The sequence below is a fragment of the Halichoeres trimaculatus genome, unplaced genomic scaffold (genome assembly GCF_033239565.1).
Source record: "Halichoeres trimaculatus isolate MK-OKI-2021-1 unplaced genomic scaffold, fHalTri1.1 fHalTri1_scaffold_9, whole genome shotgun sequence".
Lineage (NCBI taxonomy): Eukaryota > Metazoa > Chordata > Actinopteri > Labriformes > Labridae > Halichoeres > Halichoeres trimaculatus.
Window position 1 is genome coordinate 21,839,872 of NW_027437188.1, and position 24,764 is coordinate 21,864,635.

Here is a 24,764-nt window from a genome sequence, read left to right on the forward strand (position 1 = left end):
GAAATACTCAAGGTTATTTTTTCACATATTGTTATTATTTCCAAGAAACACCCTGATTAAAATTCAAGGCTATGACTGTAATACAACAGGCACAGATCCCTTCAGCATTTTTCACCATTTCTGTTCAACTATTACAGCTGGCAGCAATGTTGCTCTTGGGCAAGCTATGCCCACAGCAACCCAAACTGGGTGCATTTCAGTTAAACATGAAGGCAATGATCTGAGACTACTATAGACAGGCGCCATGAGCCTCATCGAGAAGGTAAGACCTCATCAGCTTAAGTGCTCTTACCAAGATCACCAATATCACCTTGAATATCTTAACAATGTCAAAAATCAGATGTTGTCACCTTTGTTTTATGTAAATTGAATCAAGACACACTTGCAATAGACAATTCTCACAATGACATCATTCAGCTTCCATTTTACACTTGTATCGGAGGTTCCATCTGAAAGGTGGTTTTACTCGATGTTCCTAGAAATAGAAGGGTACAACTTACTTCCTTCAAGGCTCAAACAATTTTGTCTGCGCACTGAGAAGTTTGACAAACTTTTAAAAAATGTTTTGCTATGAAACACATCAAAGTAGCCACTTGAAGGCCATAAGATTTGGAGATTGGGGACAAAGTCACAACCTTGATTGTTTGGTTTATGGCTCCTTTAGAATATGTTATGAATCCAACTATCTAATAAATTTATCATAAAATACTCTTTTCCTCCTAAGATAAGGAATAGTTTTCTTTGTCTGAGGTTTCCTCTGTAGAAGCTCCCTTCTCTTGCCTTAGGTAGATTCTGTCTAAGTCTTGAGCAATTGCAAAAGACGGTGATGTCATTCTAGATCAATGGATTTGTCTGGGCCCAAATGACAAAGATGGGGACTTGTTCTCAGTCTAAAACTTTGCTGGGCTTATCAGTGAAGAAAGGAGAGCACAGCTCACTCAGTGACAGTCACTTAAAGTTCTGAATTAGTTCACTCAGTACCTCCTGCAAGGAAACTTGACCATGGTCATGGAGAGCAATAATGAAATCTCTCTCCTCCTCTAGAAAACTGGCAAGCCTGGTAACAATCCTTTCCTAATCTTAACACCCTAAAATTGGAAAATCACTTCCTCATTTCCTACAATCCTGCGAGATTTATCCAAATGCCACTTGTATTCAGAGGTAGGAGCTCTTTTATTATGCACAATACTTTTTAAAAGCTGTAATGCTACTTTGGCCAGAGCTTTTTTAATTCATGCAGCCCGACTTTTATACAAGACAGTACTGGTGATGCCAATAAAGCAGATGCCCATTCTGTGCTTTAAAAGCGATCAGTGCCAGAAAGAGATGGACTTGGTTTGCAACAAGAGACAATCCAATGCTTAAAAAGCATTCACAATAGCTCAATTAGGACTACCATTTGCAATTTGTATAAATGCTGTATAGCAAAAGAAATGATGAATTAGTTTAATATAGCACACAGCACCCACCTGATACTCAACTCAGGTAAGAAATATCCCACAACACTTCAATGAGCACAGCACTCTGTGTGTGTGTGTGTGTGTGTGTGTGTGTGTGTGTGTGTGTGTGTGTGTGTGTGTGTGTGTGTGTGTGTGTGTGTGTGTGTGTGTGTGTGTGTGTGTGTGTGTGTGTTAATGAAATACTAGGATGTGGTGTTGGCAAAATCCCCAACACAATGTACTGATGAAATTAATATTCTTTTTGTCTCTCTAACCCATATGGCTTCCTCTTTCCCTTATTCTTTCCAAGGCAAATGAAACAGGATTAGCAAAGACAGGGAGATGTGTGCGTCAGCTGCATGAGTATAATCCTCGGTCCTTATGCATTGCCACCATACATGGTGGGGATTGTATATGTGCATGCATGTCTTTAAACTGTAACCGAGCTTTTACCTATGCCTCACTGTTTAACTGAGGTTAGTAGACAAACAGAGATGGAGAGATACCGAGAAACCTTAAAGGTAATCAAATAACACAACTGTCAGGTGGCCTGACTAATGGTTAGATAACACATAAACATTTGCATAACAAGTTGTTGAATAAGCTGAAAACAATACAGAGGAGCCAGCAAAGACAAAAACAGTCAAGGCTGCACAAACCACCATGTGATTCTCACGAAATTGCAATTTGTCATGTCTGTAAGGATTTGATAGGCTAAACTACTAAAACAATCTTACTTTTGTATTATATATCAAAGGATGGTATGTACTAATTGTAGGACTACTGTTGTCTTTGCATTTAATTGATTATTCTATATTTTATGACAACATTTCAACCTAAAAGTTCATTACTGTAACATGTCGGTACTTTTATTTTTTACCTTAAACCCATAATTACCATAACTCATCTCCATAATTTAATATGCATATAAATACAAAAAATAGTTGGGATTATACCCTTTAACTAGCAATGTTACCATTATGGGCAAACTATTTGTGAGTAATTATTTTTACATTAATTATTATACACGTGTCCACAGCATGAACAATTCATTTCCATAACTGAGATATTTGGCTCCATTAAAATCCCTGCATTCTAATAAATAAAGATTTATTGTCCCATGATGCATTGTATGGAGAAGAAGTTGCAAAATGTCTACCATTTAAGATCATCTTTCAATTTCTTCCAGTAGATATGTTAAAGATTGTGATTATATACACCCCTTGGTTCGCTACTGTTCATTACCATAACAGGGTATATTTAAAATAGTTTTGAAGATAATTATTTCATATTCAGTGGAAAAGTAACTTTTATAGAGCCAAACTGTTAGTGAAAATATTTCTGCTGAGTCATGCTAGCTATGCTAATTATTGCGAGCAACATGGGACTGCCAGTCATTACCGCAACACTGCATTCATTACCGTAACATACACAAGGCTGTTACAGTAATGAAATGAAGTGTTACAGTAATTTATTGTATATGTATATATGTAGGGCTCCAAATTTTATGGTCGGTTTTCAAGGGCAGTGATTCTAAAGTGGCGTCCGGGAACCCCCAGGGGCCGCTGAGAGAGTTCAAGGGGGTCCCCAATGTTTTGAGATAACAACTTTTTATTACCGTAACACTTGTTGTATATGTAAATACTTGGATGGGAATGGGTAGTAACATCAAATCTTATGTTTGCACAGGAACTATTTGTCAAGTCTTTTATGATTAGAAAATTGACATTTTTTATTTATTTGTAAAATTTACACTATAGGAAAAAAATAGTATAAAACATGCAATTTTGTTACAGTAATGAACATAATAACTAAAATTATTGTACCAATAAACAATGATCTGAATGTTTACACTATGTGGCTATTTTGAACTATTAGTAGAACACACATGAAAAAAAAATAAAGTCAACCTTTCATACGTAATCAGTTATCATTTGAAAATGTGTTACAGTAATGAACTTATTTGGTAGATGACTCAATAAAACATTATGAAAATGTATTTTGAAAAAATTCATTTATTCCTCACTTTTATTGAGTCAGTGAATTCAGACCCTGCTTGCTACTAATGAGAGTAAAAACAAGCAAATTTGACCTTAAATTGTTTTTGCAAAGGTCAGGACAGTTTCGTGAGAAAATGTGACATGACATGAAATGACGTGACATGACATGATGTGACATGACATGATGTGACATGACATAATGTGACATGACATGACATGAAATGACGTGACATGACATGATGTGACATGACATGATGTGACTTGACATGACATGACAATAACATGATGAGTCAATGGCATGACAAGACAAAATACGACTAGATAATAATGTTCCATTTTTCAGATGTATCTCATTTTTGTATACTATAGGTTTTTGTGTAATGTCACTGAGTTCACAGGTTGCTTCACAAGGTGCTGAGTCCAGATAGTTTGTTTCACAAGTTTGAGCGTAAGTGTGTCCACTGTGCAAAGGCAAGGTCATTCTGCTGATAAAGAGATCGACAGCCTGGTTCATCCTCGTCACCCTTCTACCCATCCCCCTCCCTTTGTCTTTCTTCTTCCTAGATACAAGTCTGAGAAAATCCGCACAAAAACACATGATATAACAGTAGCAGACAGTTGCGTAGAAGACCAACTCTTTGTCAGGGGCATTGTTTTTTCAGCCCAGAAGATAAGTGTGAAATATACTCTATGTGTGTGTTCTTTCTGCCGGAGGTCGAGGGAGGTGAGCTTCTGTCAAGAGAGAGATCAGCGCTGATTTTTACATGTGACCAATAAATGGTTGAACTGAGACCAACAGATTATCCTGTTTTCATTCAGGGGCTACCAATATAAAGAACTTGGGGTCAACAATCACACAAGAAGACAATAACATGACGAGACAAGACAATAACAATGAGACACTAAAACAGCAAGATGTGGCTGAACTGATGCGGCGATGACATGATGTCACAATAAAAATGACATGAGAAGTATATGAATAAATGTGATGTCGAAACAAGATAATGACAATGTGTTGTTACGTGACATGACAACAGGAGCAGCTGTCAGTTGTCCCTCTGTTAGAAGGTCAAGGCTTTCCGCAGATAGGGATCAGAAGGGTCTTTGAACAAGACTCTGCACCCCAAGTTGCTTCCAATGTGGGTCAAATTAACAAATACACATACACTTTAGCAGTCTATGCATCTGTTTGTAATGAGGTGTGAAAGGTGAAACATGACTAGCAGTATAAAATTGTTTTGATGGTTAGTTTCCTTTACCATGGCATGTCATGTGCACAGATCCACTCGTAATGAAGTTCTAGAGCTCAAATCGTAAAGCAATCATATGATGAACAGATGTGTCTCTATACATTAGAATACCATGAGAAAGTATGTTTTTCCCAGTTGTTCAATTAAAAAAAGTGAAATTCATTTATTACAAACTATGTGCATATTATATAGCACAGTGTGCATATGGACACAGCCTGTTTACTTTTTGAACTGAAATGCTGGAATAAAAAATCAACTTACTGTGTGTATACATACATTATGCATATGGATACAGTCATACACATTTAAACAAACCAAGGGCACATCCTTATGTTAGAGGTGTGAAAAAATATTGGTATATTGAATATAGTACAGTACTTTAAACTGTGACAAACATTGATATTTCAACTCTTAATAACAATATTTTTGTTACAATTAAAAAATACTATTTTAGATGAGTTGGAATTACAATATGTCTGCCCCTCCACTGCGGCGGATGGCATCAAAGAGCTAAACCACTGATTGTTGCCCATAAATTGTATGGAAATATATTCTCAAAAAAGATTTTATTCCTAAACTTGATGATGTGGCTTCTGATGCAGTAAACATCAATGTTTTCTCTCTATTCTTGGGTCAGTTAGTTTAAAATAATTTTTAGATTAATTTTACAGTTTAGTAAACTGATAAAATAATAATCATAATCATGTTTTGTGCAATATTAGATTTTAAATGAGTAACAATGGTAACGCCAAGTGACTTTTAGTTTTACGGACTGATCATGTCTTTCACCCAGTAATTTTTTTTAGTTGCATGTCACAGTAGTCTAAGTGACAAACTTGATGCAGTTTATGTTTTCAAGTGAAGTGTATGTATGAAACACTGCATCTGACTTTCATTATTTCAAACACAATAAAATAGAGCACTTGTTTTTAATCAAATAGTTACTGTGTAGAATATTGCGATATATCACAGCATTGTGATATCATGATATTATCGCATCGTGACCCAAGTATCATGATGTGTATTGTATCCTGAGGATCTTGGCAGTACTCATCCCAACCTTATGTAGAGGATTTCTCAGTAATTTTGATAAAAAATAACAGCAGCCAAGGAAAAAAAGAAACTGATAAGTTGAAAAAATTACACATATCCTGGTAAAAAAAAAAAAAGCACTGCCTACAGTTCACAGTTCTACAGTTTCAATTAGCAGATGCTTTTGTCCAAAGCAATGTACAACACAATCAAGAATTTTGACAGAAGGGAATACCTTACTTAGTGTGACAAAGTGCTACAAGTTATTTGGCGCAAGGTGCTGCCATTAAGTGCAGGATTTTTTGTTTGTTTGTTTGTTTTACCAGTTAAGAAAAGACAGATCAGCCAAGAGACTCAAAAAACATACTAACCAGCACACACTTCAATAACACAAACACTATATGAATACATGTGTGAAGCTACACTGGAAACACTGAGGGAAAATACTGACGAGATGCCCTCAGTACATGAACAGAAAAATGACACAAGAGTAACAAGAACTCCAAGTTACAGAGAGTCTTGGACTTACTGTGTCACTTGGTTTTGGAAAACTTTAGACTTTTTTCCTCAATAGAATGTATAAACAAATATCTAAACTTACAGCACAATTGTTCATTGTGGAATTTTGCAAAACAGAAAAAAATAAAGATATTTTGTTTTTTTTATGTGTACAATTCTGTGGATCTAACAGGAATGTGTGAGCTCAATCAAACTCTCTGCACATGACCTGCTGCCCTATATGTCTTTTTGTTATGAATGACTAAAGGTTGTTGTTGGGTTGACTACTGCCTGAGCCCTGCTTAATGTGCTCTGTTTCAGTGTAAGCACAATTTAATCTGAGAACTTGCAAGTGTGACAGAGTGGCAAAAAAAGAGGAGAAAAAAGCTTTTGTAAGTAAGGCATTCGCTAATGAGGAACATCCACTTTGTTTTTGCTTTCAGGACTGAGCAAACCTGTAATATTGACACAACACACATACAGTGAAGCTGCTTCTTCCAGCAGGTGTATTCATGTGTTTTTTTTAACATGGCAGGCACAAAGTAGGACCGGATACAGAGACAGGAATACGGTGAATGACAAGGCATTGTGGTATGCAGATTTTGTAGTCATGGGTGCAAGAACTACAAAGAAAAGAATGAGTATAGCAGAAAGAGAATGAGGATCAGGACGGCTATTATTTAAAGTATCTGTGAAAGAGAAACAGAGACAGAGAAAACTAGAAAGAGTGGCACACACAGGCACACACACAGGAAAGGAAACTGATTTGATGCACATGGGACAATGCTCACCTGGATGGGGATGATCCTGTGGAGCTTCAGTGCCCCCTTCTGGTGGAATTTGGTAAAGCAGCTGATGCAGTAGTCCTCTGTGCATTCAGCACACATCTATGATACACAGGAAGAGAGTCAGATGGGTGTGCGTGCCTTTGTATGCCAATACATGAAAAGGGTGGCTTGTATAGATCAGTGTCAATGTGTTTTTACTTTGGTGTGCAAAGAGTTATGTGTGTGTGAGAGAGTAATTTGTGTATTTGCATGCAGGTGTGTGAAAGTACCTACACTAACGATAAGAAGCTAATGTTTGTTAAAGATTTAAACAGCAGGTCTGGTATCTTTTCCCTTTCCCTAACCTTAACCTTGCCAAACAGACTTTGACAGGAAGGATGATTAAAAAGGATTCACTGCAGGGTATGTGTGTGTGTGTTCTTATGTGTGGGCACATGCATGTCTGTGCCAGCTCCTGTGCTTGGTTAGTAGGAGAGAGAACAAGCTAGAGAAGGCTTGTGTCGTATGTATGCATCGGACTTGATGTGTGTGTGTTGTGCATGTCAGTGTGTGAGCGGATGCATCTTAAGGGAGGTCATTATCATATCTATCTGTGAGAATCTGCTCTTATTAGCCGAAGAAAAGTCCTTGCATCAGCAGGTTGGGGAGCTAGGACTACGCTGGTTTGGGCTGAGTATTCGGGCGAGGACAGGAGTGAAGAGAGCCAATGAGAAGTGAAGAGGAAGTTTGAGGGGAAGAAGGCTTTTTGATTTTAGGGAAAAACAAACAGTAAAGAAACAAACGTCATTTATTTGGTCCTCTTGATATGTTTGTTCTGTTTTTGTTGTGTTGTCATTTTTTTGCATTATGGACTCTGGCGTCATTCTCAGTCTCATGCCAGGTTCAAGTTTTGCACTGTAATCACTGTAATAAATCCATTGCTTGGCATTTGCCCTCTTTTTTAATTGTTTTTGTTGTTGTTGTTGTTGTTAAATTTCAAACCATTAAAGGGACCGTGAGGGCTGTTGGGAATCAGTTGTGCCTTTTCTGTATCAAAGCTCTGTTTCCTCTGAACAGAATCATCCACTGTCTAAAGGAGGTTACTCTGGTCAAGACTTTTGTTGGGAAGCTAATCAATGGAGAACAGATCTTCTTTTTAACAGTACTTATCTTTTTTCAAGGCAAGACGAGGTGATTTATTCATTTATAGTTACATAACACTATAGTTTGGAGCGTCAGATCAAGCAAACTTTGAAAACTCATTCTTTTTTATAGTTTAGAGAACAGAAGCAATCGTTTTTTTCTGAAAAGGGGCAGATCTTGCTCCTAGAAACTAAAATTTGCCAGCAGGTCTAGTGTGGTCATAGGGACTTCTAGTAGACATGCTGCAAATGTATTCATGTTCTCACTGAAAGTCACAACCCAACCATGGATACTAAAAAATAACATTTTGACAACATAAACCGATTTTGGCGCTAACAGGCAAATAAAGGTGACACTGCTTCTATATGACATGTGAAGTCCTGAGAGGCCCTTTGAGTTGACCATCTGACTAAATTCTTTTTTTCTTACTCATAAACCACATCCCTTGTTTTAATATCTGCACTGGTAAAGTTTCTTGATTTATTTCTTCCTTTTTTTCTCTCTGACATGTTTTAGTGTGTGTATGTGTTTGTGAACACACATAAGTCTATGTCGATGACATTCCCCTTTAATTGTCCCATAAAGTAAGGCCTCATTTCCTCTCTCAGGCCTGAGGATAAATTACAGTCACTCCCTAGGGACTAGGCATCCCTATCAGGCTGCAAGTGGCACATCACTGCACTCTCCTGTGCTACACAGGAGGAAATGGCCCCCTTTTTTTTGCCTGGATGACTCTGGAATACAGCGCAAGGCTAAGCATGCAGTGTGTATGCGTGTGCACATGCAAGTTAGATAGCTTAAGCCCGTATTTGTGAGTCAGTGTTTAAAAAAAGCCCAGTTGTGTATGTGCATGTGTGTGTGCATGTACAAAATTACGTGTTTAAGAGCAGTTCTACACTGAAAAGCACAGACAGTCATAACGCTTCCCATTATTGCTGTCATTATAGGGCACAAAGACTATCTGAAATGTGTGTGTGTGTGAGATGTGCTGTGTGATGTGCCGTGTGGTGTGCGCTGTTCATGTGTACGTTATCTTGTGTGCTTGCCCAGACTACTGCATTGTCATCAAGCTCATCACTATGGGGCACTGGGGGAACTGGGCGCTTCATTGGACAATTCAACACCATTATCATCAAACGCACTATGAAGCAAAGTGCCACATACCATTTCAGAGAGTGTGCGTGCTGCACTTGAAATAACTTATCCCACAACAAAAGGGGCAGAAAAATGATGACTGCCAGTTCAGTCGGTTCAACTCCTCCCACTCCTTCATTTCTTTATCAATCCATCTCTCATTGCTCCTGCTCAAGCTCTCTTTCTCTCTTCCTCCGTTATTGAAACTATGAGCAGCTGGTTTCATGGTCAGACACAGAATTACACATGAATAGTTAAGGATCTAGCAGGCATGAATAAAGGAGTGACTGGTCATGAAGCATGCATTACTCAGCTCACTTTGCTCTGTGCATTATTTATCCATACTAACACACACGCTATGCACACACTACGCTTCCTCTCTCATTCTGTTGCTTCCTCGTGTTCACACATACAGTTGCAAGCCACGCCACAGCCCCTCGTCCTGAGCAGTAGCGGATGAAAAAACGTGAAAGAATAAACAATGGTGCCCTCAGAGGTCTGGAGTATCGATGAACGGATCCGGCTAAACTGTTATCAGTGCAAACACAAACACCAAGAAAGACCAACAGATAAAACAGCAGAGACACAGTGAGAAGGGGGAAAGCAAAGAAAAGATGGGTAAATGTGATGGAGAGAGTGAAGAAAGACAAACAGAAACAGGCTAATATGCAGGCAAATAAAGATGGGGTAAAGAGAGTCAAGAGTTGGAAGAAAATGTTCCTTAAGGGGGTGAAAGATATGGCATCAGGATAACAAAGAGAGGAAGCAGTGGTGCAAAACCCATAAAATAAAGAATGACTCTTAATGACAGGTTAAATAAAAGGTCTTTGGCTTACAGGGTGAATGTGGAAAATCTACACAGGTTTTGGTACCATATTTTAGGGAAACAGACACCTTTTCCCAGTACGCACCATCACCCACTGTCATAAAGATGTGTCTTGCATAGACTTGCATCTGATTTGGAATCAAATGAGAGAAGACTGCTTTTGATATTACTTTTCTGCGTTCAAGACAACTTTTTGCAGGCTGCAAAGCGACAGTCAGCTCTCTTATAAATACTAAAATTTGCAAGTCAGTGCAGTGCTGTCAAAAGGAATTTTGGTCTACTTGCCCACTAAGCAGCCAAATAATTGGCACATCATCTCAGTTCCTTAACACCAGAATGAATTAACAAAAATAAGTTCAGCCTCCAAAGACACAGCAAAACTAGATGTTATTGGACCAAAGAAACCAAGGACCTCCATTAAGGCAAATTTGTTTCTTCCTTTGATCCTGTTCTTTTTATCTTGTACTATACATTACTGGAGTTACAAAACAGCAAGCCGTATTTGTCTCCTGTGTGTTTGTGTGAGTACACACCAGTCCAGCAGGCTTTACTTCACACTGTCCGCAGCTTCTTCCTCTCAGTCTGTTTTTTCTTGTAGAGTGCAGACCGACGGTTGGGGGTTGTAATGGAAGTGGTGGCTGAGGTGTCACTGATCAGAGAGGGACATTATTGTTAAAGAATTTTAGATTTTACTTACCAGGGAGCTGAAAAAAGACACAGGAGAAAATGTACAAAATCAGATGTTCAATAATTTGCTGGGAACATCAACACTAACTTGGTTTCAACAATATGGATACTTATCAACCCTTGCCTTTGTGCATGTACCCCATATCAGCACATTTTGAAATCCTCAGACGTAACCCTTTAAACCCTTAGGACGCGGTCACACTGGCCAATCATGCCGTGCCTAAGCACACTTCAGCCGTAAAGCACGTTCGGAATGGCCAGTGTGACCGCAACTGTGCCGTGCTCAAGCACGGTTCCCTTCTGTGCTTCGGCACGCTTCGAAGAGGTGGGCTTCGGCACGGTTTACTTCATGCACGAGCACAAGCACGCAGACAGCACGTGCAATCCATTACGTATAATCACCGCTAGCGCATCTCTCGACAATCATTTTAAACAAAGCGGGGGTGTTAGAGGGCTGTGTCGGGCGAAAATGACTTAATATAAGTCCAAAAGTCTCTAAAGTTGTAGCAGTGCTCTCTGTGTCTCATTGTGCTGACTCTGATGAGCTCGCACTTCATGTAAACAGACGCTTCACGATGACGGAGGTGGGCTGTGCGCGTCTGATACCCGCTAAAGTCTGGTTCATATTGGGGTAGTGTGACCACTGGCCGTACTCTCCAGCTGGGGAACAGCGCTGCAGGGGTGCAATCGTGCTTAGGCACGGCATGGTTTGGATGGCCAGTGTGACCGCACTCTCATTTCCCCCAGGTGGTGGACTTTGAGTTTGCCTCAACAAATGGCATAAAAATACTTGAGTTCTTATTATCACACCAGAATGATTCAAATAAGCCTTGCAGGTGTATACCTTCCTTTTTTTAAATTTAACAGACTAAATAGCTTTATGTTATTTATCCAATTTACATGACAGGATGTCATTTGTACATTTCTCCTTGTGCTCTCTCATGCATGGTGAAGCTCCGCCCCAAAGCGCTCACACAAACACAAACACATGCGCGTTTATATGCACAGACAAGCACATTCCATATAGCAGACAGTGAGCTGGGAAAACCACCACAAGACACATCTCCCAGCACCTTCTCTGTGAATATACAACACCACCCCCACGCACACACACACCCCCACGTACACACACACACACACACACACACACACACACACACACACACACACACACACACACACACACACCCAAGGTGCAGAGCTAAACTAAGAAATGTGTGCAAAGTATGCAAATGCCTCCACAATTGTTTTTGCCCCCTCCTGCCCTGCTTGCATTCATGGAAAAAGACCTTGGTCCCATGGGCACATGTTCTCCGTGTGCATCACTGCACACTTTTTTCTTTATTCTCCACCAGTTTTTCTAATTCTCAGCGCACCTTTGCCCCTTCCAGCTGTTTAGCAGAGCCACAGCTGGCACCCTATACTCTGGATGCTTTTGTCAAATTGCAACATAACAATGTTTGCAACCGTGAGTGAAGCGAGAACGTGGTGCAGCCTGTCCTGCGCTAATCACCTGTGTGCATAATTAATGAGAAAGCCACTGTTTGAAATGAATATTCATGGTACGACACCACATAAGAGAAATACCATGAAACACGGCAACAACCCCTTAGGAACAAAAAAACTGTGACATCATTTTTTTTTTCATACTGCCCAACACTTTCCTCATGTGTGTTTAAAACATAAATTATTCTGGTTGGCTACTGGTTACACCAATCAATCTTTAACAAGACGACTCCACTGTCTGGCTCCTGTGATGGCGAGTACTGAAGTAAATACGAACAAGACACTGATCTAGGTACCATGGCGCTGTTTTGATGCTGCTCTTGGAAACTCACCTCAATATGGAAGGTAGAAAACTTATAGGAGCAGGAGAATGTAGCAGAGAACAGACAAATGTGCAATGCAAATGTGTGTAAAGTCAAACAGTTTCTGTTAACATCTCACCTGTCAGTGGTTCATCCTTCAGTACTCGCATCTTCACCTTGCCTGCTGACAGCTGTTGGACAGAACAAGATTGACAAGTCAGCAGTGACAGATTTAGTTGGCTCCCAGGGTCCACACTCTTTTATGCTTTGTTTTTATTATTTAAATCATTTTTTATGAGTAAATAATGATACATGAGTGTCTTCAAGCTCTTTGTTCAAACTTTTCTTGAACAGTTGACAAAGCATGTTGATTTGATGCAGATATTTGTCATAATCTTTCTCATTCGTCCCAGTATTTGCAATCATGTCTTTATTAAATCTATGGAGTGGTCTCAAGTTGACAAGTGACTTAAAGACAACTTAATCTCACTAAATGTATCAAATTACTGAATTTCCAAATAAGCTCTTTATTCATACTTATCTCACCACCATCTTTTCAGGGCTTATTTAACAGCTGGAGCTGGCCTTTGCTTGAACTGAAACTTTCAGAATTCAATCATTAATGTGGGTTGTTCTTTTATACTCTCAGGCAGTCCAAACCTTATAAAGGAGTAACATTTTATCTAGATGAATCTCAGACAGTAGGGATTCTCCCCTTCCCACTCACCACACACGTTTCTTTTATCAAGGAACAAGAGGTAAAAACTCTCCTTTGCCCAAAGTGCTGACAGAGTGAAAGTCAGTTTAGAGTATTTATGTGTTTGGGGCTGGACAGTACTGCAGTGGTTAGCAAGAAAGTTCTTGCTATGAACATCCAGACGGGCACACTTTCTTTGTGCATGTCTGGTAACTCTAAACTTTCACCAGTGTAAGTATGAGCATTGTCTGTGTCTATGTGTCAGCCCTGTAATTAACTGGAGAGGAGTTCACAGCATGTCCATAACCATTGGATTGGCTCCAGAGCCTCACAACCCCAATCAGGAAAAGCAGTCAAAATATTAGACAGATGTGTATCAAAGCACATGTTGCACGCATGTCATACAGGTACCATAAGGTTGCAGACATTCATAGGTAAAGCTTCTCAGGATTTAAGGTAAAGGACTTCAGAATTTGTATGTTTAAAGTAACTAATAAATCATTGCATATAAATCCATTAAATTTATGAATGTGAAGGTGTAAGCACAACATAAACACTTGCGAGTATAGAAACTTGTACCTTTTCGAGTCTGTTGTCCTTGCTCTTAATGGCATAGTTTTTGTTGTTGAAAGATTTGCACTGTCCAGACTTCCACCTAAAACCTGCAGAATTCCTGAAATGATGAAGAAAAAACAAACATAAGTGTTTGGTAATCATAACTCAGTAATGTTTCAGTGAATAAAAAAACCTGAGGAATTGATATAGCTTACTTGAATTTCCCTCCGGGGATTAATAAAGTATGTCTTATCTTATCTTATCTTATCTTACTTGACAAAAAAATATCACAATGTAAACACTGAAATCTGAGAATGTGCTTACTTGTGTGTCTTACTTTTAATGAAAATTGCATATTAGACTTTTCTTCCTAACGACTACATTCAACCCTGGCATTTGAACACACACTGAAATAGAAAGAGGAGGTGTTGTTCTCATTATAGAAGATGTGTACATTTGATGGCTTTGTTATACCTTTCCATAAAACACACTATTGTCATGTTGCCATACCCAAATTTATAAAACAGTATTAAAAAAACTTCTGTAAAGGGTATAAGACTGATTAAGAAAAATCAAAAGCAAACACCTACAATTGCCCTGTAATTACAATTTGTCTGAAAGTATGGTAGAGTATATTTGACACAACTCAGCATTAATGCGTTTAATCCGCCAAAGAACCCGAGGAGACTAAAGCAGTTTAAATAATAGTGCCACGCTTTGACTAGAGGAATAAGAATTGATGTCAGGAGAAAAAAAAAAAACTATCAGCATGAAAATAGGTGTAGCACCACTTTGTTGCTAAATCCTAAGCCCCTCGACTAAATCCATAAGATTCCTTCAGTGAAGTGTGTTTAATTTACTACAACATGGTCTCTAAGATGCTGAGGAGGCTCAAGAAAAAGCACTTATAAGGATCTAAATTACATAAATTAGTCTCAGACTAAATGACCAATGTTCACCCAAATGTAGACCATAAAGGTCAACTGAGTGTTTCAAAATAAAGTATTACAAAAAAAGGTCCAGGAATCAGACTGACTCATAACAAATACATAAAGACAAAGATGCAAGTGCAAATACAAAAGCATTTTTTGCAAATGTGCACATGCTTCAATGCACAAGCACACACATTCATTCAGGACACTTCTGTCAGTTTCAGAAAGTAAAGAAATGGAGAAGGATCCTCATTTAGTTCCAAGTTATTCATGCTCATGTTGCTGAATTATTTATGCTATTTATGCTATTGTGATGTCTGGCTGTCTTTGAAAGAAGTTTATTTTGGATTGAGTTGGCAGCCTGTCAAGGCACAGGAAATCAGAGTCTGTTTGTGTTTGTGTGTGTGTGTGTGTGTGTGTGTGTGTGTGTGTGTGTGTGTGTGTGTGTGTGTGTGTGTGTGTGTGTGTGTGTGTGTGCTGGCAAGAGTTGCCAACACCCCTGATACTGTGGCTGTGCTGTGCTGACACTGAGGGTGGGCGTCAGGTAATCACCCTGGCGACATCACCTTGGCAACTGGACTGTCGCTACGGGAGACAGTTGAGGCACACCACTGTCAGTGCAGGATGACAGGGTGTCCCCTCAGGACAGTCAACCTGGAGGTAAAGAGTTAGTGTGTATCTGTTTGTGCACTTTGGCTTTGCAAAGATCTCATTATCTAATCAACACAGAATCACACTCAATTACACCCACTCACAGAGTCGAGAGTAAACATGCACTTCAAAATAATAACGGCTTAAAGTTGTTTTTAGAAAAACACAGACAGGGGCATATTCCCACCTTCAGTGTCTCTCTTTCTAACGAACACACAGTCACACAACAAGCCTTCTATCTACACCTACTGCATCACAGTGAGAGCAGACCTTAGCAGACCTCGTCGAACCGCAAAGTTTAATCAGCAGAGACAAAGTTTTGTAACAAATTTAACTTGTTTTTAAAATGTGTGTGTGTGTGTGTGTGTGTGTGTGTGTGAGAGAGAGAGTGTGTAATAGTGATTTTGTTTGTTTTAGTCCAGCACATTCAACATTTGATCTGGAATGACATGCACAAACTTGACTGTATGGAAATGTTAGTTAAGCAAAGGCAAACAGACATAGACAATTCAATGCAAGACTTTTTCCTTTTTCGTGTGTGTGTGTGTGTGTGTTTTTTTTTTTTTTTTTTTTTTTTTTTTGTGTTATCCACTTCACAGGGTTGCAAAACACTGATAGGCTAGTCCAAAATGCCTTCCAAAATCTAAGAGTATTTACAATTGTAGATGTCAACCATCATTTCAAAACTATAAACAAAAATAGGGGTTATGTTTTATATAAAACTCATAACACTCACTCAATCAACCTCCAGATTAAAAGTATGAGGCATTGCAAAAGTGTTACAATCTGCAGTTTGTAGAGTGTCTGCTTAAAGCCCTTTGCACATCAGACGTGTATTTTTTCCGCCAATATTTCGCACGTTATTTTTTTTTTTTAACCTATTGTTTTTCAATGCAAGCCTTCACACCAGCAAAGCTCTTTGGCTGAGCGAAATCGCGGCTTTAATTTTTTCAGACCAGAATCGATTTTTCCAAGGTTTCGAAAGCAACAAGTACACACCTGACCAATCAAAACACTCATTGTAGCCAATTATTAGCAAAGCCAAAACAAAAGCCATTTTCATAGCAAAATTAAACATGTTTACAGCCTCACATAAAACATGTCAGAATAGCTGATTTCTCTAACAGTGCACACTATACGAGGTCATAATTTCTTTATTATTATTTTTTGAACTGTGCAGTTAGGGAGATATTAAGGACCCGAGATTACCTAATCAGAGGTACAGCTCAGGTTACTGACTGATGGATGTCTAACAGCTGATAGTGTGGAGGATGTCAGTTTTGGGATTGGCCTATTGATGTATTCACCCAGCAGGTGGTCACTAGTCTTTGGTGCTGCTTTTTTTCAGGTTGTGAACTGAAAAGTTTCAGAAACCCCTGGCCTAATGCATGGAAAAACCTCTGATTAACATCTTGATTATAAAAATAAACAACAAAAACAAAACCGAATACCCCTCTCCATGAAGTCAAAGCAGAAGAAACAAAGTGTGGAAGGGTTGGTTAGACTGAGCTAGTATGTCAAAATTAAGTCAACTTTTTCATCGAAAAAGCTCAAGGAATTAAATTCCTGTAGCACCTTAACACACTCATGTCAAACACAAAAAATAACACACAGGTATCACCTTTAAATGACCTGTCTCAGCCTAAGGGACAACCAGAAACATCTGTGCCTTAAAAAGATGTGCAAATGCAAATACACGGTGGAGTCTTGTGCCAAAACAAAAGTGTCCTTTCTGAATTCCCTCTCTCCCAGTGTAGGAGGAGCAAGCAAGAGGACAGGATTGAAAAAACAAAGAGGACTGAGATTAGATAAAAATGTATCAAACTAAAAAAAAGGAAGTGTTTGCCAGTTCTATCATAATAACTGTGGAACAGACGGTAAAGGGCCTGAAAAGAGAACAAAGCAAAGTCAGAAAAAAAACAAACAAATCAAATAGCTATACAGAATTTATTGATAAGAAAAACCAAAAAGTAGTGCGGTAGAAGGAGCAAAAGCTGGAAAAAGGGAATCTCAACTATTTGTTGAGATAAGGTGAGTGCAAGTGTCAGAAAGCCTTGTCGGACTAAAGACAAAGCTACATTAAATCTGTGCTTTGGGCAGGTCAAAACAGAGAATGATGTACTACATTTGCCCCAAGCCGCCAGTCTGGCTTTATTATCGCTTGTGTTCTCTGAGCAAACTGATTATACTTCACCTTCCCTCTGCAAACGGAATTTGTTCACCTTTTTTTTTTTTTTTTTTTTTGGTGTGTGTGCGTGTGTGTGTCAAAGTTGGAGATGAACAGTTCCCTAACTCTAAGAGCTCTGTGATCTTAGAAAAGAGCTGAGAGAGAAAAGCAGAGTGATGCACAGAACACTGCAGAGCCCAGGAATAATAACTGGTTGAAAATCCACACACTCGTCAACATCACACTTGCACGACTTGGAGACAAAGATGGAAGACACCTTTGAGGGAACCCAGCTAGGTCACCTTCACATCATTCCTCAGGTTGCTGCTTCTCTGGCTGCTTTCTCTAAAGTTAGCCAGAGAAGAACTAATGAGAAAGTGTTTCCTCTCTTTCATTAGAGGTGTACCCATTAATTGATTCAAAATGTTAAGCTAGGCTTCACATCTAACAGACTCCTGCTTCGCTGCACACAGCTTTCACAGGAGAGCCAAGAGGAAACTGCAGCCACATTAATGCATGGTTCAGTTGTTTGGAGCTAAAATGTGCTTCCTGGTTCATCACATCCCCTAAACACTCTCTCTTTACCTCATATGCCTTTTCCCATTGTATAAACTTTTTAATCACAATGTCTATACAACACAAACTGGGTGTATAGAAGACACAGAACCAATCTTCCAATCGATCTCAGCTGACATAGAGGATTTGCTCATCTCTTTTTCATCTGTATGCAAGAGAAGCACAAGGAATAACAAATGTGAGCAAATGTTGAACCCCACTTGACAACAGCTCTGTGCAGAAGGGATGATGACAATGCACATGAAAACTTATCAACCTGGCATTATCAATCAGTAGCTGTGTTTCCATTACACCTAGAATTGTGCAAAAACCTAAATCGCAATAAAAAATGACACACCAAAATTTTGAAAAACTTCTCAGATTTTGATAGTTCGAAGTTAATCGCAAAAGCGCAACAAAAACACCTTTTTAATGAAACACATCATAACAACAAGGAAGTTCTGTGAGCAGGTCAGAGAGCAGCACAAGGGAGGGGCAGAGGTGTGCTAGAGTGAGCTAGAGATGATGATTTTCATTCAATGTTTTGTTCCAACCTGTTTTGAGTTGGCATGGTTGCAGCTAACGGTTTGTCCAGTGAATAAAAACACAATCTTCATGAATCGGCGCCATCATCAGAGCAGCATCCGTCCAAACCTTACGTTTTATTTTACTAAAACTGAGCACAACTCTAGTCATAATGGAAACACTGGCAAGGAGCAATCGTTCATTATCGAAACTTCAAATATATCCGTTTTATTTTGCAAAAAGGTGTAATCAAAACACAGCTACTACAGGGTTTTCTGTAAGAAAGTCTGAGTATTAAACTACTCTTAACAGGAAAGTATGAAAGGAGTAATTCTTGATTCCATGTATCATTTTTCCATCTGGACGACTTATGCTGTTTGTTTTTGTTCAGTCTTCCCTCAGTGTAAAATCCTTCTTGAGAATAAATGATGTATAAAAGACATTAGGTTCTAGCAGGATTCCTGTCCCATAGCAGAGCAGACAGTGTCTTTACAGATTATGAACCACAACACAGACAAAGCTGAATGCTCTGCAACCAACAAACACACCATCACAAACACACACAGGCAGCCAGGCGTACACCTTGTGTTATCTCTGGACTAGTGTAGCGGTAAATGTTGCAGTATTACAGTATGACAGAAAACATTATGTTTTTGTGTTCATCATTTTTTCAGCTTGGACAAGATGACCTGCTCCCCATACTGATGAATGGCTTCTTAATTAAAGCCAAGCCTTCACTGAGACACACAGCAGCATTCATACCCAGACACACACACACTACGGATCAGCCAAAACAACCAATACATTAAATTGAATTAATCTACAACATACAGTATTATTTTGGTTTGTTCGAGATCGGCCAATAGTAACACATAGATTTAAAGGGGTATCATATGTCATCATTCTTTGTGAATAAATTTCTAGATTTGGGTCTAAGCCCCAGGAGGCTGGAGGAAAATGGGGTTTATCTGCCTGGTAGACAAACTTAGAACTGATCACATCACATTGACTAAACTTATAACCCATGGTCTTACAACTGTGTAAAAAACATATTTCTTCTCATAATTTTTTTTATAAAAACATGGAAACTAAAGTTTATTTGGACAATAATGAATCACTTTTTTGAGCAAAGACTGTTCTACAGTACAAGAAAGGTGCAGGAAGCACTACTTTACATTAAAGATGTTAGAGTTAACCAAAACTAAACCACCTGTCATGATGAAATCGACAAAATCACAATAGCTGTTAAACTATTTTTATGTTTTTTTATGTGTGGAGTTACATTAAAGAGTAATGAGCAGAATTGGGTTGAGATCAAAGACAGTTTGATATATGGACATAGTTTTCATGACATCACCCATTTGTTTCTGGTACAGAGATTTGAAGCCTATCATCATCACACGCCATATTGAAAAAAATGTTTACTGACCTTGCTTAGCGCAAGTTTGGATTATGCAAAGAGGTGGGCCTTTAACCTCTTTGCAGACAGCTACAGAGTCCCTGCCTTTCAGTCAAGTCAAAAATGCTCTTACATGAGCAAACCTCATAAGCTCTATAATGAGTTGTGAGTTCTGCTTTTTTGGCTTGGTGTTTAGTTGATTTCTAGTGTTTCTGTGCTGGCAAGAATACTGCTGTCGAACTTGAAATCTTGATCTACAAAGACCTTTTAAATACAAATTTGACTTATTCAAAGAGGGGAGGCACAGTTTGTCAGGTTAATCATAAATATAAGTTCAAAACCATAAAATTATACAAAGTTGATTGTTTATGTTATCTTTCATCAGGGAAGTGTAGGGGTTTTAATCTTGATTATGCACTAATGCTGTTGATCTGAGAGCTGTTGAAGGAAAACTTTCAAAAGTACTGGAAGATTCTTCATCACCAACTTGTTTAATTCTTACTTTTGGGGTTACCATCATCCCAAATAATGTAAAAATTATACCAGAATGATAGAAATAAAACAAAGTATTGGCTGGACCATGCTTGCTCATGCTGCAGCAGAAAATCTTTGAGCCCTTATAAATCCCCCTGAATACTCTAAGGAGTAGTGACAGTTAATGTATAGCATGCTGCAAACAAATTAAAGTCTGATTGAAAATCAAGAGGCAATTACAGGAACCAAACAAAAGTGTCTAGCAGAATACAAAGACAGGTGTGGACAGGGGTTACAGTTTGGATTATGGTGGGAAAAGAGAGAAAAGAAAGTTAGGCCCAAAATGTGGGGTGCTTGTTGTCATAAGATGGTCATTGTTTTGACATTAACGCCAATCATGCAAAGATTTCACTTGATCCCAGTGATGGCAATATGGGATATTGTCACATACAAGTTGTTAGGGCTCAGTGTCTGTAGGGCTCCACTGACCTTTAGAATACTTCACTATATGGTCACGCACCTACTTCATCTTTTAGTGGCTTTTTCAATTCTCTGACTGCTCCTTTTTTCTCTCCACTGCAACCTTTTCTTGACCTTTATAAGTAGAGAAGTCATCGACCTCCCCCTCTTGCTCATTTAGTCTCCTCCTCCATCTATCTCTATTACTCAGTGTTTCTGCTCCGCTTGCTTCCTCTGTTGCTCACTCTTTTACAGCTGTTGCGGTGTTGTCCCACATACCCTGCCCCTCCGACGACTCCTCTCTCTTCATTAGTCATCTGCTCTGTTCCCTCAGTATTTAGCTGTGACAGTCTGGATCTATAGTTTTGAACATCTATACTTTAAGTTTGTAAATTGCTGTGTTCATCCTTCATGCTTTGATGCACTTTTCACTGTTACTTCTTCCTCTACCTATAGTGTTTTCTCTGATCCCAATCCGTACCTGCTGTAGTTCATGGCCTCCTTCTGTCTCTTTAATCTCTCCCCATCTGTTCCTCCATATCCCTGTCAATTCATCCTATATCATGTTTGGCTTCTTGTTCTCTCTGAAGCTGTTACAAGTGCAACATGTTGGGTGTCACAATAATCCTCCTGCTGTTGCAGAGCTTCTGGTTAAATTTTAATACCAGGAGAGATCAAATATATAATACTGCTGTTACCTATGATGACCAGCAAAGCAAACACTCCCCAAATTTTTTCTATAATAGCAATTTTAAGTCTGGACAGCACAAATGTAAGTGGTAGTTTTTAAAATCAACACAATCAAATACTTCCTTAGAATTGGCTGAATTTGTGGGGATCAGGCAGGAGTGTAATTATGGAGAAATTTTGCTCATGGTTTAAGAGCTGAACAGGAGATAAACCACAAAAGATTATCAGAGCTGAAATCTGCACCTGGAGTGGAGAAAGTACAAGAAACAGGTTTGTTTGTTTTTTTCTTTTAAGTTCCTGTCTTTTTCCCCATTTTCACTTTTTCCCTCAGTATTTCTCATGCTGCTTTCCACCATCTAACCTCTCTTCTCAGTCACCCAACACCTCTTCGCCCCTCCTTTCACCTGTTTCTGCAACACCGCTACTCACCCTCTCTCCTCCTTCTCTTTACTCATTCTCTCTTTGAGTTGTTGCAGTTTCTCCTCCATCTCTTCATTCTCCTGGGCCACAGTTACCGTCTTCGTCTGCACGTCTTGCAGGTTCCTATAGCAACATACACACGCACACACACAGACTCACATAAATGCAATCAATCAACAACAATCAATCATACAAATGACCTACTCCATCAGATTGGGCAGCTAGGCTTTCATCAATATGTTGAATTCATCTGCTGCATGAGCAGATCCCTGTTGCAGTGACTGATCAATAGTGTAATCAATTAGTTACTGGATAAGGGGTACCACCAAAGCAGACATCAATTAAGTCAATTACCTGTTGGCAAATGAGAAACTACATAGGAGACTTGACTCAATTTTGCTCTGGCTGATATGAAGAAAACAGGCTCGCTGGATCAGAATCCAGGTCACATGGTTTATCTTGCCTGAAACTCCATTTAGAGGAGTGTGCATTCCCTGGACAGAATTTAAATAGGAACAGATGGTAATAGTCAGCCAAGTAGCCCTAATGGCCTACACCAAATGCCTTATAACCCATCATCGATCTTTTCTCATCTTACCTGGCATTGAGCTTGACAGATTTGGCCTTGTTGTTAGGCACCACCATGAAGTCATTTAAATTCATGCTTCTCCTTTTTTGGAGCCTCCTCCTGCCTACTTTGCTTTGCTATCTTTGCAGTGAGTCCTTCCTGTAATTAAAAATAAACAAACAAATAAATAAATAAACAGTAATTGAGTACAATTGGTTGGGCCTTGGCTGAATCACACTCTGCTATCAGTGAAAACAAGCTATCCCATTGTATTTGGGAGCCATTCACCAAGTGTCTTTCAGTACTCTCAGGTAGTAAATGTCAATTAAGTAAATAAGGCAGATTTAGACTTTTTTTAAATGCATTGCAAGCTGCCATGTTTGTCTGATTGATGTGTTGGAAAACTGACTAGTGAAGGTCAACTCATCCTCAATAAACCTTGATGAAATTTTGCTTTGTATGATGGCTTTCACATGCGAAAGGTAATATATGATGATATAATATATGATATATATAAAAGTAAGAGGCTTTGTTAAATCGAATTAGATCTTCAAGTGGTACCTAAGTGCCACGTGAAGATTTTCCTTCAAACGTACCTTTTCCTGGCATGATATGACATAATGTTCAGTTTAAAAGGTTTACATTAACAACTGAGGCAATATAAAGCATTAGTATAACATTTAAATAAGCAACCTTAAGATGCAATCAAGTGAAAAAATACCTTGACATAAGTAATTAATCAAGTGGTGCAATGAAAACATCATATGCTCTTTTCATTTCTTTTTTTTTTTTTTCTTTTCTGCGTAACATTGCAAAGTTAAGTAGCTGCCTTCGATGTGTTGAGATGTTTTTCATTGATTTTAGGTCTACCCACCTTGGACATTTTTACACGGATGACCACAACTCCCTTACTTTTTTTTTTCCTTCCAGCTATGTGCTCAGCACCCATCCTATCCTTCCTTATAAGATGTATCTTAATCACAACAATTAGCCTACATCGAATACCATAACGTCACCCATCACTACATTAATGTAAACTATTGTTACTACGCACCATTTATGGGACACGCGAGACTATAAAGCGGTATCTAACTTCCTCAAGCAACCAGGACTCAGCCTAACTGTTTGTGGACAGTCGAAGTGTCTGTGTCAGGTTGTTCTCTACCTACCTTTGGATTTCCCCCACCGTGGTTAGAAACCTTTGACTCCACAATGAGTGTCACCTTTTGGATTCAGTACGCGAATGTTTATCGTTTCCCACACAAATACGTCAATAAGCTAAACTTGGCTATTCCCACATTTCAGGAAGCACGTTCCAGTCTCTGTGCTGCTTGTGTTGAGCTCTCATTGCCATGGCAACCAACCTCTGTCTCGCGATAGCTGTGAAGCTAATGAGACCGCGGTTAGAAGAGGTTGTGATTATTTTACTCTTCAGAAATTGGTTTCTGGTACGTTGACAAGTAGTGAACTAAAAAAAAAAAAAAAAACTTATTTTAGCATGCTTTTGTTTGTTAAGGGATTAAACATTTGACATCAGGTCCCATATTGCCTCAGTAATCACGGGCAGCGGGAATTCCTATCTAATTAAAATCCTCGCAGCAGATAAATGTAACAGTTCTGATTTGAAGCTTTGAACTCTATTGGTATTTTTAGAAAGACATTGGAGTTGTGTGCTTTAACTAAGATGATGCTAATTAGATCTTTCATCATGTCCACAATCATGTTCAGAGGCAAAATTTACTTCCCATTTGTCTAGCATAAATGTGCAGGAATGAAAATGATAAGACCAGAGTGAGGAATGCAAAAATATTTTTGTGTTTGTGGACACAAAGGAAGATGTTCTACATGCATAGGCCTTTTGGTTTGTTCCAGAAAACCCTTAGATGAAGTTCACTTTCACTTTACATTTGTGTCTGTATCAGTGCTTCAGTTTGTGAATCTAACGAAATTTCAGCTGGAATACCTTTTACCTTTTGCCTCTTAAGTCAAAAAAATTGTATATCAAATAAAAACTCAACGATCTTGATCCAAACGGTCAAATAATTTTATTACATATTTGCAGGCTTTATACCCTTGTATTTTAGTAAT

General features: G+C 38.8%; 1 protein-coding gene across 4 annotated transcripts in view; it reads right to left on the reverse strand.

Annotated features, from left to right (window-relative positions):
• Positions 1–24,012, reverse strand: part of zbbx (zinc finger, B-box domain containing) — a 56,295-nt gene extending 32,283 nt beyond the window's left edge. For 3 of the 4 annotated variants that reach the window (XR_012599078.1, XR_012599076.1, XM_074678777.1), the window contains exons 1-7: positions 23,846–24,012; positions 22,707–22,835; positions 22,118–22,231; positions 13,861–13,954; positions 12,724–12,775; positions 10,623–10,738; positions 7,011–7,106 (exon numbers count right to left, since the gene is read on the reverse strand). Coding sequence is in view for 1 of the 4 variants with exons in the window: in XM_074678777.1 (XP_074534878.1) it covers positions 7,011–7,106; positions 10,623–10,738; positions 12,724–12,775; positions 13,861–13,954; positions 22,118–22,231; positions 22,707–22,771 (537 nt within the window). In the remaining 3 variants the exon portion in view is untranslated. Of the gene's footprint in view, positions 1–7,010; positions 7,107–10,622; positions 10,739–12,723; positions 12,776–13,860; positions 13,955–22,117; positions 22,232–22,706; positions 22,836–23,550; positions 23,687–23,845 lie in introns of those variants that run through there. The other variant, XR_012599077.1, reaches the window with a different exon arrangement.
• Between the last annotated feature and the right edge of the window lie 752 nt (positions 24,013–24,764).